General features: G+C 35.1%; 1 protein-coding gene across 1 annotated transcript; it reads left to right on the top strand.

The window, feature by feature from the left end:
* Positions 1–718: 718 nt before the first annotated feature.
* On the top strand, positions 719–12,213 carry LOC129803204 (eukaryotic translation initiation factor 3 subunit B). The gene is made up of 4 exons (XM_055849618.1): positions 719–928; positions 1,050–1,561; positions 6,327–7,683; positions 11,715–12,213. Exons 1-4 carry the CDS (start codon positions 814–816, stop codon positions 11,801–11,803), a joined length of 2,073 nt encoding a protein of 690 aa, XP_055705593.1. The 5' UTR covers positions 719–813; the 3' UTR covers positions 11,804–12,213.
* Positions 12,214–12,436: the final 223 nt, after the last annotated feature.

Consider the following 12,436-nt stretch of genomic DNA (forward strand, 5'->3'; position numbering starts at 1 on the left):
AAATTTGAATTTATTTGCTCAATTTATTGTCAAAATCAGGGGGGTGACATTAGCTCTGAAAAATGCGACCGATTTTAGAGTAAATTTTTCCGTGTTTTCGTAAACATTTCACGAGATATTTCGAAAACTGCGTAGGTTACCAATTTGGGGTTTTCGGTTGCCTATTCAATATTAAGTTGGCTTTTATTTTGCATTTATATTTTTTGCTAATTCATTCTACACTTACAGAAAACAGCTAATAAACCCAAAAGCTTTTTCGGCGCGCTAGAAACATATGGGAAACATAGGAAATGTCATCCCTGGTCAAAATCGAACTTAAAAATTTCAACAAACCTTTTCAGTTTGCCGCCCGAATTAAAAATCTTAACTAAAAGTAACGTAGTCTGAAAAATAAGTAATTAGACAAAAAAAAAAACTTTAAATTTGAGCACTCCCACTTCCAAATACTTCCGAGCACTTCATTTTAACCTGTACACCACTTCCGACCCTAATATCTCCCCCTTGGTTTTTGCAAATTTCAACCTAGAATCCTTTAACAAAAATGCTTCAATTCCATTTTTCTTGATATAAAAATTGAAGATATCATTGTAAAAATAAAAATTGAAGTTCAAATATTAAAAGAAATTCCTTTTTCTACATCAGAAATACGGTGTAGAAAAATATTTGACATGCCATAAAACTGAGCGACTGGCCCTCTTGACGCAGTCACCTGTACTATAAATCTCCCATTTCTTTTCCGGTCGCTGACACACGCAGAGTGCAGAACTTTCTCTCTCATTTTCGTGGCGTTTTTCCCAGCAAACTACCGTGAAAATGGCCAAGAAGAAAAGTGAGGAACAACCCACGGAAGGCGGTGGAGATCATGAGTATGGCGAGGAGCCTAATTTTGACGATCCACCGGGTTTTGTGGACGATATCTCCGACGAAGGTAATCCACGTCTACTCTGATAGCATGGCGGATCGCTCCTAACCTCAATTGCTTGGGGGCAAAATCTGCCACAAAATCATCCGGAAAATTGCATTTAACCATTCACAATTTTACCTTGCAGACCTCCTGGCTGACATGCTGAAGCAGAAACCCTGCGCAACGGATGGGGTTGAGAGTGTTATTGTGGTGGACAACATCCCAATTGTTGGGCCATCCCGAATGGAAAAACTCAAGTCAGTGATCGATAAGTTGTTTCATGCTTTCGGGGAAGTGACCAATTGCTTCTATCCATTGGATGAGAATGGCAATACGAAGGGGTATGTGTTTCTGGAGTACAAAAATCCCGAGAATGCCGAAGAAGCCGTCAAGGAGATGAACAATCACCGATTGGACAAGAACTACACCTTCGCAGTGAATCTCTTCACGGACTTCAGCAAGTACGAAAATATTCCCAAGGAATGGGAAGCCCCTAAGCCACAGCCCTATACTGTCCAGAGTGACCTGTACAACTTCATGCTGGAACCAGATGCATACGATCAGTTCTGCGTGGCTGCTGAGACTGCCCCCTCAAGTGTCCAAGTGCAATTCTGGCAGAATACTCTTCCGGAACCCACGGACCTGGAGAAGAGAGATGTAAGTGCCATTCACTTAATTTCAATGATTTTTTTTTCTCGTCGGAAATCGTGCTCGTGGAATATTTTGGTTTCGCGCATCCCATGCAAAAGTGCAATGGGAATTTTGGAATGGAATGTGATAAAATTTTTGCCCTAAATTGGTTTACCTTTTCCAATTTAATTTCGAAATTGCATTTTTTTTTAAAGAACGTTGAAATAATTTAACAATTAAAAGCACTTTTTGACATTTTAAAAAAGTGAATATTTATGTAAGTAAAATTATTTAAAAACACTTATGGAAAGGATGAAATTTAAATTTCGTTCTGAAAAATCTAAAATCTTAAAAAAATGGATTTAAATATAAAACAAATATCTTAAAAAATATGTTTATGGAAAATAAGTTTTAGTGAATCCGGGACATAATTTAAACCAGGAAAATCTTACATTCAAAATTCGGTTGGACTAAATTAAATTTACAGTGACCTCCAAAACAAGAAGAAGACTACGAACGAGTAGCAAACATTCACAAAACGTCTGAGAAAGAGGGATGTAAATTTTGATTTCATGAAAATTTTTTGATCAGGAAGGTGCGCTGAAAGCATAAATAATTCATTTCGAATAGATCATTATTTTGAATACATTACTTATCAAAATATTTTATTAACCAAGAAATGTTGGATGTTTTACCGAATCAAATAGATGTTTAGTTGTTACTACACATTTTTATCAAAAATACTTTGCAATCTATTGCAGTCAAATATTTCTGCATTTTAATAAATTTTCAATTAAAATTTATTGAAACTTTCAATGGATAATGATATCCAGAGGCATAAAAAAATGGAATTTTAGTGATAATCCAATTTAAAAAGGGAACGTCAAAGCATGTCTGCTAGGCGAAATTCGAGACTTTGTGATTTTGATCTTTATAACGCTTGCACTTTTTAAATTTCTTGAAATTCAATCGACTAAAGTTTCACTTTTCACTCTTTCAAACTGGAATTCAAATACGAAAATACATTCTTTGAATTTGAAATTCATTTTCAATTTCGAATACGATTTTCATTTGACACAAAGAGGCAATTATATCTGGAAAGAGTAAGAGATAAAATTTTAATCGATTGAATTTCATTAAATTGAGAAGGTGTGCTAGCCCTCTAAGCCTTAAAAAATTATTGGCCATAAACTGTTCGTCTTTTTTGTATGCTTATTGATTTATAACCGATTTATGAAACAAAAAATTTACTACGAAATTTTCGAAATTTGAAATAATTCGCTGAAGCTCATGGGAAGAAAAGGAATTTTATTCATGAGTTCGAAATTTCTGCAACATTATTTTAACTTGGACGTTTTATGCAACATATCTGCAATTTTTTGAGAAAAAAATGGCATTTTTCCCGTAGAGCGATAAGAGATTAAATAAAATTATCTTGTAAAGACTTTCAGTTAAAAGAAAGACGTGGTAATTTTGTACCGCATATGCGGGCGATTTTGGCTTCCGTAGTGATTTTGTCTACTTACGTCCACGTACGATCGATAAAGACCATTCTTAAGTGGTACAGTTAAAGAAAATCTAAGAGGCAATCTGGAAAACGTATTTACAAAATAAAAATTAGTGTGCATTTGGCTTTATGCCCAGTGCCCCTCAGTGCAAAATAAATTTAAGAGTGAATGAAATCTAGGTCTAGTAATCCCGTCATATAAAATTTTGAAAAGATATTTGCAAACAAAGTTTAATATGCGCTAAGAATTATTCTCTCAGACAAGTTCATCCGATAAAAACATTCAAAGTATTTGTGATAGGGAAAAGTATTTTGTAAATGTTTATAAATTCTCTTTGGGGTCCTACGCAATGCTCGTAAATCGTATAACTCACTAAAAAACGGGTTAAAATTTATGCTGTTTTTACAAATGTTGTTCGTAACATGATCACTTGACGAGCATTTTTGTTATTTTACAAACTTTTGTTCGTAAATGTTCTGTCGTACACATATAGAAAAATGCTGGTAAAATGTTGTCAATTGTTCGTAAAGTTTTGCCCGACAAACAAAAATGTACGAACAAGTATATGCCAAGTGATTATGTTACAAATAGCATTTGTGAAAAAAGTACAAATTTGTACCAACTTTTCAGTGGGTTTTACGAGTACAGTAGACTCTCTCTCAATTGGGCATTTGGGGCGAAATATCATCCGGTTTATCGATAGATTTGGGCGTCAAAGCCTTTGTAAATTCCACAAAAAGCGCTCAATTATAAAAGATCACGATAAAATAGGAAGAACTACAGTGAATTTGAGCAAATTAACTTCATAATTAAACGTGAAAATTGTCAACAAAATTTTGCGCCCGATTGAAAAAGAGCCGATTGAGTGAGAGTCTACTGTATTCCGTAAGTTTATTCGAAATATTTTTTTTCTGTGTAGTCTTTACACTAAAGATGGGATAATTTGCAATCATGTCTAATTTGGAACTTTGAGATTTCCTGACAGTTTTGAGATGGCAAAAGTTAAAAACAACGAAGAAGTGCTGTCGATTGTAAAGTCTTCTACTTTTTCGTGGGTTTCTTTTTTTTTGGCCATCTGATGTAGTGAGAAAATTTCAAAATTCTAAAATAGACATGATTCCGAATAACCGTATCTGACCGTAAATTTCGAAATTCTGAAAACATTTATTTATGCCTTCGGCACCGTTTCGATCGTTTACATTTCATGAAATCAAAATTCGTGTCCCTTTTTTTCTGAAAAGACTTGCATAAGTGTATTTCATTCTTTCAATCAAAAAATTGGATTGAACTAAATTGAATTTGGTGTGATGTTCCAAAGAAGAAGAAGAGTGCGAAAGAATGAAATAGATGCAAAACAAGTGAGAAAAAAGCATGTAACCCATTTTCGATAGATGCGAATTTGAGGTGATTTTCCAAGGACACAGTGATTTTTTGGAAAATCTTTCTTAGCTCATATTTTACCCTTGGGTATAGGCAATTCATCGAGGGTAATGCGGATGCTGGAAAACAATTGAGTTTTCTATAAAAATAAAATTTGTGTCACTGTGCATTTTTCTCTTTTCACAAAATACCTGGGGTAGAAGTAAACACTTCCTGGGGAGGATGTAAACACCCTTATTTCTACCCTTGAAATTAACTTTGCATCACTTTCAATTATTTTAATTACTTAAGAGCTATATAAAGACTGTATATTGTTCAAAAAATCACTACACTTTTATAAAGAATAATTAAAATAGCAAAAAAAAAACTAAAAGCATGCAAATCAAAGACATTTTTCAATGGATTTTCGCCATATTTTGACATCATGTGACTTCTTATTGAAAACAGCGCCACCAATTTTTTTCGTAGTCAATGAATTAGACATTTCGCACTAAGGTCAATTTCCCGCTCTTTTACCTACTCATTTTGTGAAATTGAAAAGAAAATGTAAGCGTATTTTTTCTACTAACGTAAATATTCTACTTCTTATAGTCTCTCATTTTATCTAGAAATAGGAAAGAAATCAAGAGTATTTTCTGCGTTTTCTTCCTAAAAAGTTTTGCGCGGGACAACGAAAAATTTCCCACCATGAGATGGAGCTGTCAAACGAATGAAATGAAGAAGAAGAAGACAAAATATTTTGCCATTCATTCTACATTCGCGACATCTACAATTACGGGGAAATTGCTTGGTTACATCTACCCCAAATGCTGTTTTCTGACCAATTATTAATTATTTTGAAATAATGAGAATCTCAATTTGTCTAGTAAATGCATTAATATAATCCTAAAAGATGTAGGAAAGAACTGATATTGCTACATTTCGATTATTTTACACAATTTTTAATTTCCAGGTGGAAATCCAAATGACCAAAATAATCGAAATATCAACATTTTCGAGAAAAATTGTTTTTATTTTTAAAATATTAGGATTTTATTGACCAATTCATCTGTAGACATACATCCCCGTGGTATTTACGAATGCTTATGGGTTTTATCCTCTGGAGTCTTAAAATTAGTGAAAAAAATTACAGTGTTTACTACTGCCCCAGTTCCCCCTATACATGCAGAATTTTTGTTCTTGATCTAAGGGCAGAATCACATTGGCAGTAAAATGCCCACCGTATTTCGTTAATTTACGCATTTTCATTGCAATTCTTCTGCAATTTCTCGATTACCGTATTGCCTTATCTCATACTCGGTGGCAATAGGTGAAAATAATATAAGAAAATTGAAAAAGCTTGCAATTTCGGCAACCTTTTTTGTTCCTCGAATTTCCATGAACTTTTATATTTTACGAACTCTAGAGATTATACAATGCAAAAGAATAACAAAAAATGTAGCTTCTACAAGAGATGACGTGAAAAAGACATTGAAAGAATTCCCGAAGGGCAAGGAACTATGAGAATGAAGGTGGCCGAAATAGGGCACCAAAGCTATGTCTATATTTTTATTCATTTTAAAATGTATTAAGAATGATTTTAGAGTAAATAAAGACGATAAACTCTTTACAAGGTTCCCAGCAACACTGTTTCAGAAGAAAGAATAAAAAAAAATCAATTTGTATTTAAAATATTATATTTCAAACTTGAGACTTTGACGCTTGCATGCAATTATGCCGAAATTTGGCACACTTATCCTATTCCAAAGATTTAGTAGAATATTCAAAATATTGTAGTTTAGCATGGGACGTTCGACTGTTGAAAAATGCTCTTATAAGTGAATATATTAACTGGATTTTGGTCATTTTGGTCATAATCGCCATTCTCTCTGTCTCTCTTTCTCTCTCCCTGACACGTTTAACAGCGATTTACGGACACGTTTGTAAAGTGGTCACCTCAGGGCACGTACATCGTGACGTTCCATAAGCCGGGCGTTGTTCTCTGGGGTGGCACCAAGTTCGTCAAGATCAACAAATTTCCCCACGCTGGCACCCAATTCGTGGACTTTTCGCCGTGCGAGCAGTATTTGGTGACTTATGGGCCGACGCCCATGGGTCAGAAGATCATCATCTGGGACATTCGAACGGGTCAGGAGAAGCGTTCCTTCATCTCTGATGGCGCTGCCAATTTTTCCATGTTCCGATGGTCACATGATGATAAGTATGTGGCGCGGATGGATGAAGGAGCAATTTATATTCATGAAACTCCGAGTTTCTATTTGTTGGACATGAAGTCAATCAAGGTGCCGGGCATTAGGAGTTTCAGTTGGTCTCCGACGGACAATATCATTGCTTATTGGGTGGCTGAAGCCACAGATGTGCCGGCAAAGGTGAGTTTGCTGGAGATTCCGAAGAAGAGGGAAATTCGGAATAAGAATCTATTCAATGTGGCCGATTGTAAGATACACTGGCAGCAATCTGGGGATTATTTGTGTGTCAAGGTCGATAGGTTTTCCAAGTTGAAGAAGGACAAGAAGGATTCCGATGTCAAATTCTTGGGAATGTTCTATAATTTTGAGATTTTTCACATGCGTGAACGCGATATTCCCGTGGATTCGGTGGAAATTAAGGATTTAATATTGGCCTTTGCCTGGGAACCAATTGGACAGAAGTTTGCCATCATTCATGGTGAGCAGACGAGTGCCAATGTGACATTCTACAAGGTGCAAACGGGTCAGAAGCCAAGCTTAATTAAGAAGCTGGAAAAGAAGGTCTGCACTCATTTGTTCTGGTCACCACGTGGGCAGTTCATTGTCCTGGCCAATTTGACGCTGGGCGTCTTTGAGTTCATTGACACCAATAATTATTTCCTGGTGATGAATACGGGGGATCACTTTAGGGCTTCCGAGGTGGAATGGGATCCCACGGGGAGATATGTGGTGACTGGTGTGTCAGCGTGGAAGGTGAAGGAGGACAATGGGTACTATCTGTGGAATTTCCAGGGACGCTGTCAGAAGCGTGTAATGTTGAAGAATTTCGTCCAATTCCTTTGGCGTCCACGGCCGGCTTCGTTGCTGGCGGAGGCGGAACAGCTGAAGATTCTCAAGGAACTCAAGAAGTACTATCCACAGTTTGAGAGTAAGGATCGCATGAGGATGACCAGGGCGTCCAAGGAGCTGCTGGAGAAGAGGGCTAAACTGAGGGAGCAATTCAATGAGTATCGCAACAAGAGGATTGCCGAGTGGCAGAGTCAGAAGACAAGGAGGCTTCAGATGAGAAATCGTAAGTACAATTTACTAATTTCAATTTTTTTTGCCCCTGAAATCTAGGCAAATCCATTTTTCCTCAATTTTTCGAATTAAAGTGATCGTAGCTCCGTTTCTAATGCAGAGATTTCAAGTTTTCAGAGAGAAATTGAAAGGTCTTGGAATTTTTAGTTTAAAAACGTCTCAGAAATTCAAATTCTTAATTATTCTATCCGAAAAAATAGCTTTTTCGAAACGGAGGGAGTATTTTTGTAAAATACAATGCCAGGCTAAAGGATTTTTACCAACTGGATTCTGAAGAAAATTTGACATGAAAAAATCCTTGTTTAATTTTATTTTTTTTTAAAAATAGGGTAGAGTCAGTACTTTTTCGCCAGTAAGCACTTTTTCGCCACCTACAAATAAAATCACTTCTTAAGGGAATTATGAGCTCATGAAACTACGAAATGAGTATTTATTTCATGATCTCTACTCTATCGCATCAAGAAACTATATCAGGCTCTTTACCGACTAGATTATTTGCAAGTTATTAAAAGAATTCTCGACAAGGTGAACAATCATCAAAAAAAGGGACAGATAATCCTAACCGGCTTATGTAGGTGAGATTCTTAACGTGAGCTAACTCGGAGTGTATGCAAATTTGATTTAGAGCTGAAATTGTGAGACGCCATTCAGTTATCTTGAATCAAATTCGTGAAATTATACAAATTTTGTATTTAAACCAAAATATCAAACATTTGGATGGAGTGACAGAAAAGTGATATATGGGTGAAATGTAGACCATAATGTTCTCTATAATTTTGCCGTAGAACTTGATCTCATCGATTACTCAGAAGCCAAGATAAGCGAGGTTTTTTGTTTCTTAACTCGTTTTTTCATCCAGAGTGCCCCAAGTAGTCATTTGTTGAACTTCAACTATATCAAAGAATTGTTGTATTTTGTGGGACTTTCCATTTAAAACCCTATTTTAAGTGTCTCGGTGGAGTAGAGGCAGTCAAATTGGCATCTGAGTGATTTCAAAGCGTAATTATGGGAAAAATCATTTTTTTCACACTTAAACGGCAAAATCGGACAGATCGCATTATCTGATCAAAAAATGATGTATGGACGAAATATAGAGACAAATGTCCTCTACAATTATGTCGAAGTAATCATCAAAATCGGTTAAGCACGTGTCGAGATAATTGAAGTTATATGATATTAAAATTGGTTTTTCGATTGTAGCGCCCCTGGTGTTGGTCCCACGAAGTTCAAATGTTCTATAAAGTTGTAGAATCTTGTGAGATCTTTCGTTTGAGCCATCACTTATCAAAATCGGTCACATAGAACCGGAGATATGATTTTTTTTTCATTTCGTGAACTTTGACCCCTCATATCTCCGGTTCTATTGAAACCACAGCGCATTTACGCCCTTTTTTTGGAAATGTCACAGACTAAACTACACCACTCTAAAATTTGATTAACTTGCACAAAGAAGTTTTTGAGAAAAATAAGTTTGAATTTTGAATAGTTTTGACGGTATCGCAGCGCCACCTGTGGTGATTTTTGAACTTCCATCTGAAAGTGCTCATCGAGACGAAACTAAAAAGCCAAAATTTAGCTCAAAATTAATTAGAACCGGAGATAGAGGCCGATCAATTTTCGAACTTTGACCCCTTATAGCCCGGGTGAGGGGTTATCGATCGACTTAGGGTAAGTGTGCCAAATTCCGGCCAGCTTGCAATATCGGCCACCTTTTTTGTTCCTCGAATTTCCATGAATTTATAGTTTTTACATACTCTAGAGATTATACAATGCAAAAGAATAACAAAAAATGTAGCTACGACAAACGAGATGACGTGAAAAAATATTGGAAGAATTCCCGAAGGGCAAGAAACTATGAGAATGAAGGTGGCCGAAATAGGGCACCAAAACTATGTCTATATTTTTATTCATTTTAAAATGTATTAAAAATGATTTTAGAGTAAATAAAAACGGTAAACTCTTTACAAGGTTCCAAGCAACACTCTTTCAGAAGAAAGAATAAAAAAATCAATTTGTATTTAAAATATTACATTTCAAACTTGAGACTTTGACGCTTGCATGTAACTATGCCGAAATTTGGCACACTTGCCCTAATATTTTTTTGTTTGATAGATATAATCTGCGGCTACAACATACTAAAATTTCAGCCCGATGCACAAAGGAATTTTTCAATTCAATTCAATTTAACTAAGAAAATTGAAAAATCTTTTTAAAAATAGCGCCCCTAGCGGTGGTTTTATGAACTTGCGATGTTAGAAGGGGAAGTGATATTTCACGAGAGCTTTCCAAAACGCCCTCACTTTTTAAATTCTGATAATTAGAACCGGAGTTATGACCATTTTAAGAAATTTTTTTTGGACCCTTATAGCTCGGGTCAGGGGGGTCGGGGGACCTTAAGTTTGGTATTGATGGAAAGCTCTAAGGCCCAGCTATAATATACTAAAATTTGAGCCCTCTCGATGCCATAGGGGCTGAGCTATTGAGAAAACAAAAAAAGGGGAGTATTAAAAATGGCGGAACGAGGGGTGGGGTGGGGGGTGGAGGGTCAATGCACCAAGTTGTAATTTTCATACGATAACCTTTGCCGAAAACCGCAAGTCGATATCTTTCTTAGTTTGGGAGCTATTAAACTTCAAAGAGCGGCCGGCCGGACAGCCGGGAACGTAACTTAGCCCCCCATATATTCGGGATCAGGAAGTGGCGAAACACATTTTGGCAAAGTTTAGGGCCGATCGGAGGACATGAGATTTTGTTAAGATTATAGTAGGTGAGATTGTTAAAAATCTCACCTAATTTTGATGTTCTATATGACTTTTGCCCAATGAAAAGCATATCGACTGAAGTATGTCTTAATTGGAAATTCAACAATTTTTACTTTTGTTTAAAAATTCAACAACTTTGGTTGAAATACACAAGGCTTCAACCTATAATAGTGTGAAAAATTATAATCATATACTATAATAGTGGTAATTTTTAGATTTTTTCAACAGTTTTAAATGCCGAAACATTGTTAAAAAAGTTTTTATGACTATAATTGTGAGAAATTTTAGACAGACCGCAATTAAATAATTATTTTTTGTCCGATTTCACACGATTTTCAAATTAAACAATATTGTTCAAAATTTTACAACTATGATAGTGGTAATCTTCAATCACGTGCCAATAAATTACCAAAATGTTGTGTATTTTTTAAACATTTTTAAATTAAACAACAAAAATGGTCGATTTTGCACTATTATAGTAGTTAAATTTTACATATTTTTTTTTACTGTGAGGTAGTGTCAAAACACGTTTTGGCAAAGTTTGGGGCCGATCGGAGGACATGAAATCTTGGTTTAAGAATCTCGCCTAATATTGTTCATGGCCTCTGCAGATTGTTAGAGATCTTTGTTAAAATGGATCATTTTTACGCAATTTACATCAAAATGCTTTATTTTGACGAACATTTCCCTCAATGGGTACACTGAGAGAAAAAAGAGGGTGCGATTAACTTTTTTTCCTCGTTACTTTAACACTTTAGGTGTAAAAATATATCATCATTTTTTAATGTTAATTTTACACCTTTTCAAGGGTAAAAATAAAATGAAAAAGGGTAACTTTAACCCCAAATACACCTTAAAAGCATAATATTTACACAGATTTCGGACCAATACTGCAGGATAAAATAAACATTTCCGGAATGTTAGTTTAACTTTTTCGGATTTCTCTCAGTGTATGTTGAAAGACATTTTACTTCACTATATTTTATTTCAATTTGGAAACGTCAAAATTCGGTCAAAAATGCAATTTTTGACAAAAAAAAGTATCCGTCAAAAATCCAATTTTTGACTTAAATTTTGACAGCAATTGCTTCAATGTGTATGAGGCATTTAGATTTTACATCAAATATATTTTTAAAAAACTATTTTGGATAAAATTTGCACAATGTTTACATAGCTTTAAAGATTTCAATATACAAACTTGTTACATTTTTTGTCAAATAATGCTTTTAGAATAAAAAGAAAATGTTTAATTTTTCTTCAGATATCGACACTGATAATTTGGATACGGACGACGTTGAGGAGGAGATTGTTGAATTTTTAGTCAAAGAGGAAACAACAGTTCTCGAGTAGTCGCCCAAGGATTCCTCGTACTTTCTGCAAGGTGGATAAATCCCTCGAGATTTCAGCCCCTTGTGTCCTTCTGCCAGCCAAGACAGCAGCCACCGCTCCCGGAAGGACGCCCAAAATATCCGCCTTGCTGATTATTTTTTTTTCTAATTCTGAAATACTTGTGTAAGGATTGCAAAGCCTCGTCGTGGGAGTTTTATCAAAGGGAAATTTTAGTGGAATTTGCGCATTTTATATAAATAAAAAAAAAGAAGAGGAGAGAAAAGAAAGGGAGGAGCAAGGAGAAAAAAAAACTATAAAAAGTAAATTAACACTAATATTGTAATTTTACCCCGGAAAATGAATTTCCACACAATATTTTTAACGGAAACTTCTGTAATGAATGTTCGTATTAAAACACATGTAGGAATTAATCAATTGCGTTTTATTGAATTGACTGGTCGGAAATTCTTGATCCTTTGCTTATTTTTGTCTTTAAAGTAATAATTTTTTGTTTTTTTTTTAATCGGTATTCATACAAAAAATTTTAGGTTATGTTTGGCCTAACCTAAATCAAAAAAGGAAATTTTAAGCCTAATAGCCCCTATACACTAGAGTAATTTATGTCCATATTGAAGCAAATTCCCTACGCTTGTG

The sequence above is a fragment of the Phlebotomus papatasi genome, chromosome 2 (genome assembly GCF_024763615.1).
Source record: "Phlebotomus papatasi isolate M1 chromosome 2, Ppap_2.1, whole genome shotgun sequence".
NCBI lineage: Eukaryota > Metazoa > Arthropoda > Insecta > Diptera > Psychodidae > Phlebotomus > Phlebotomus papatasi.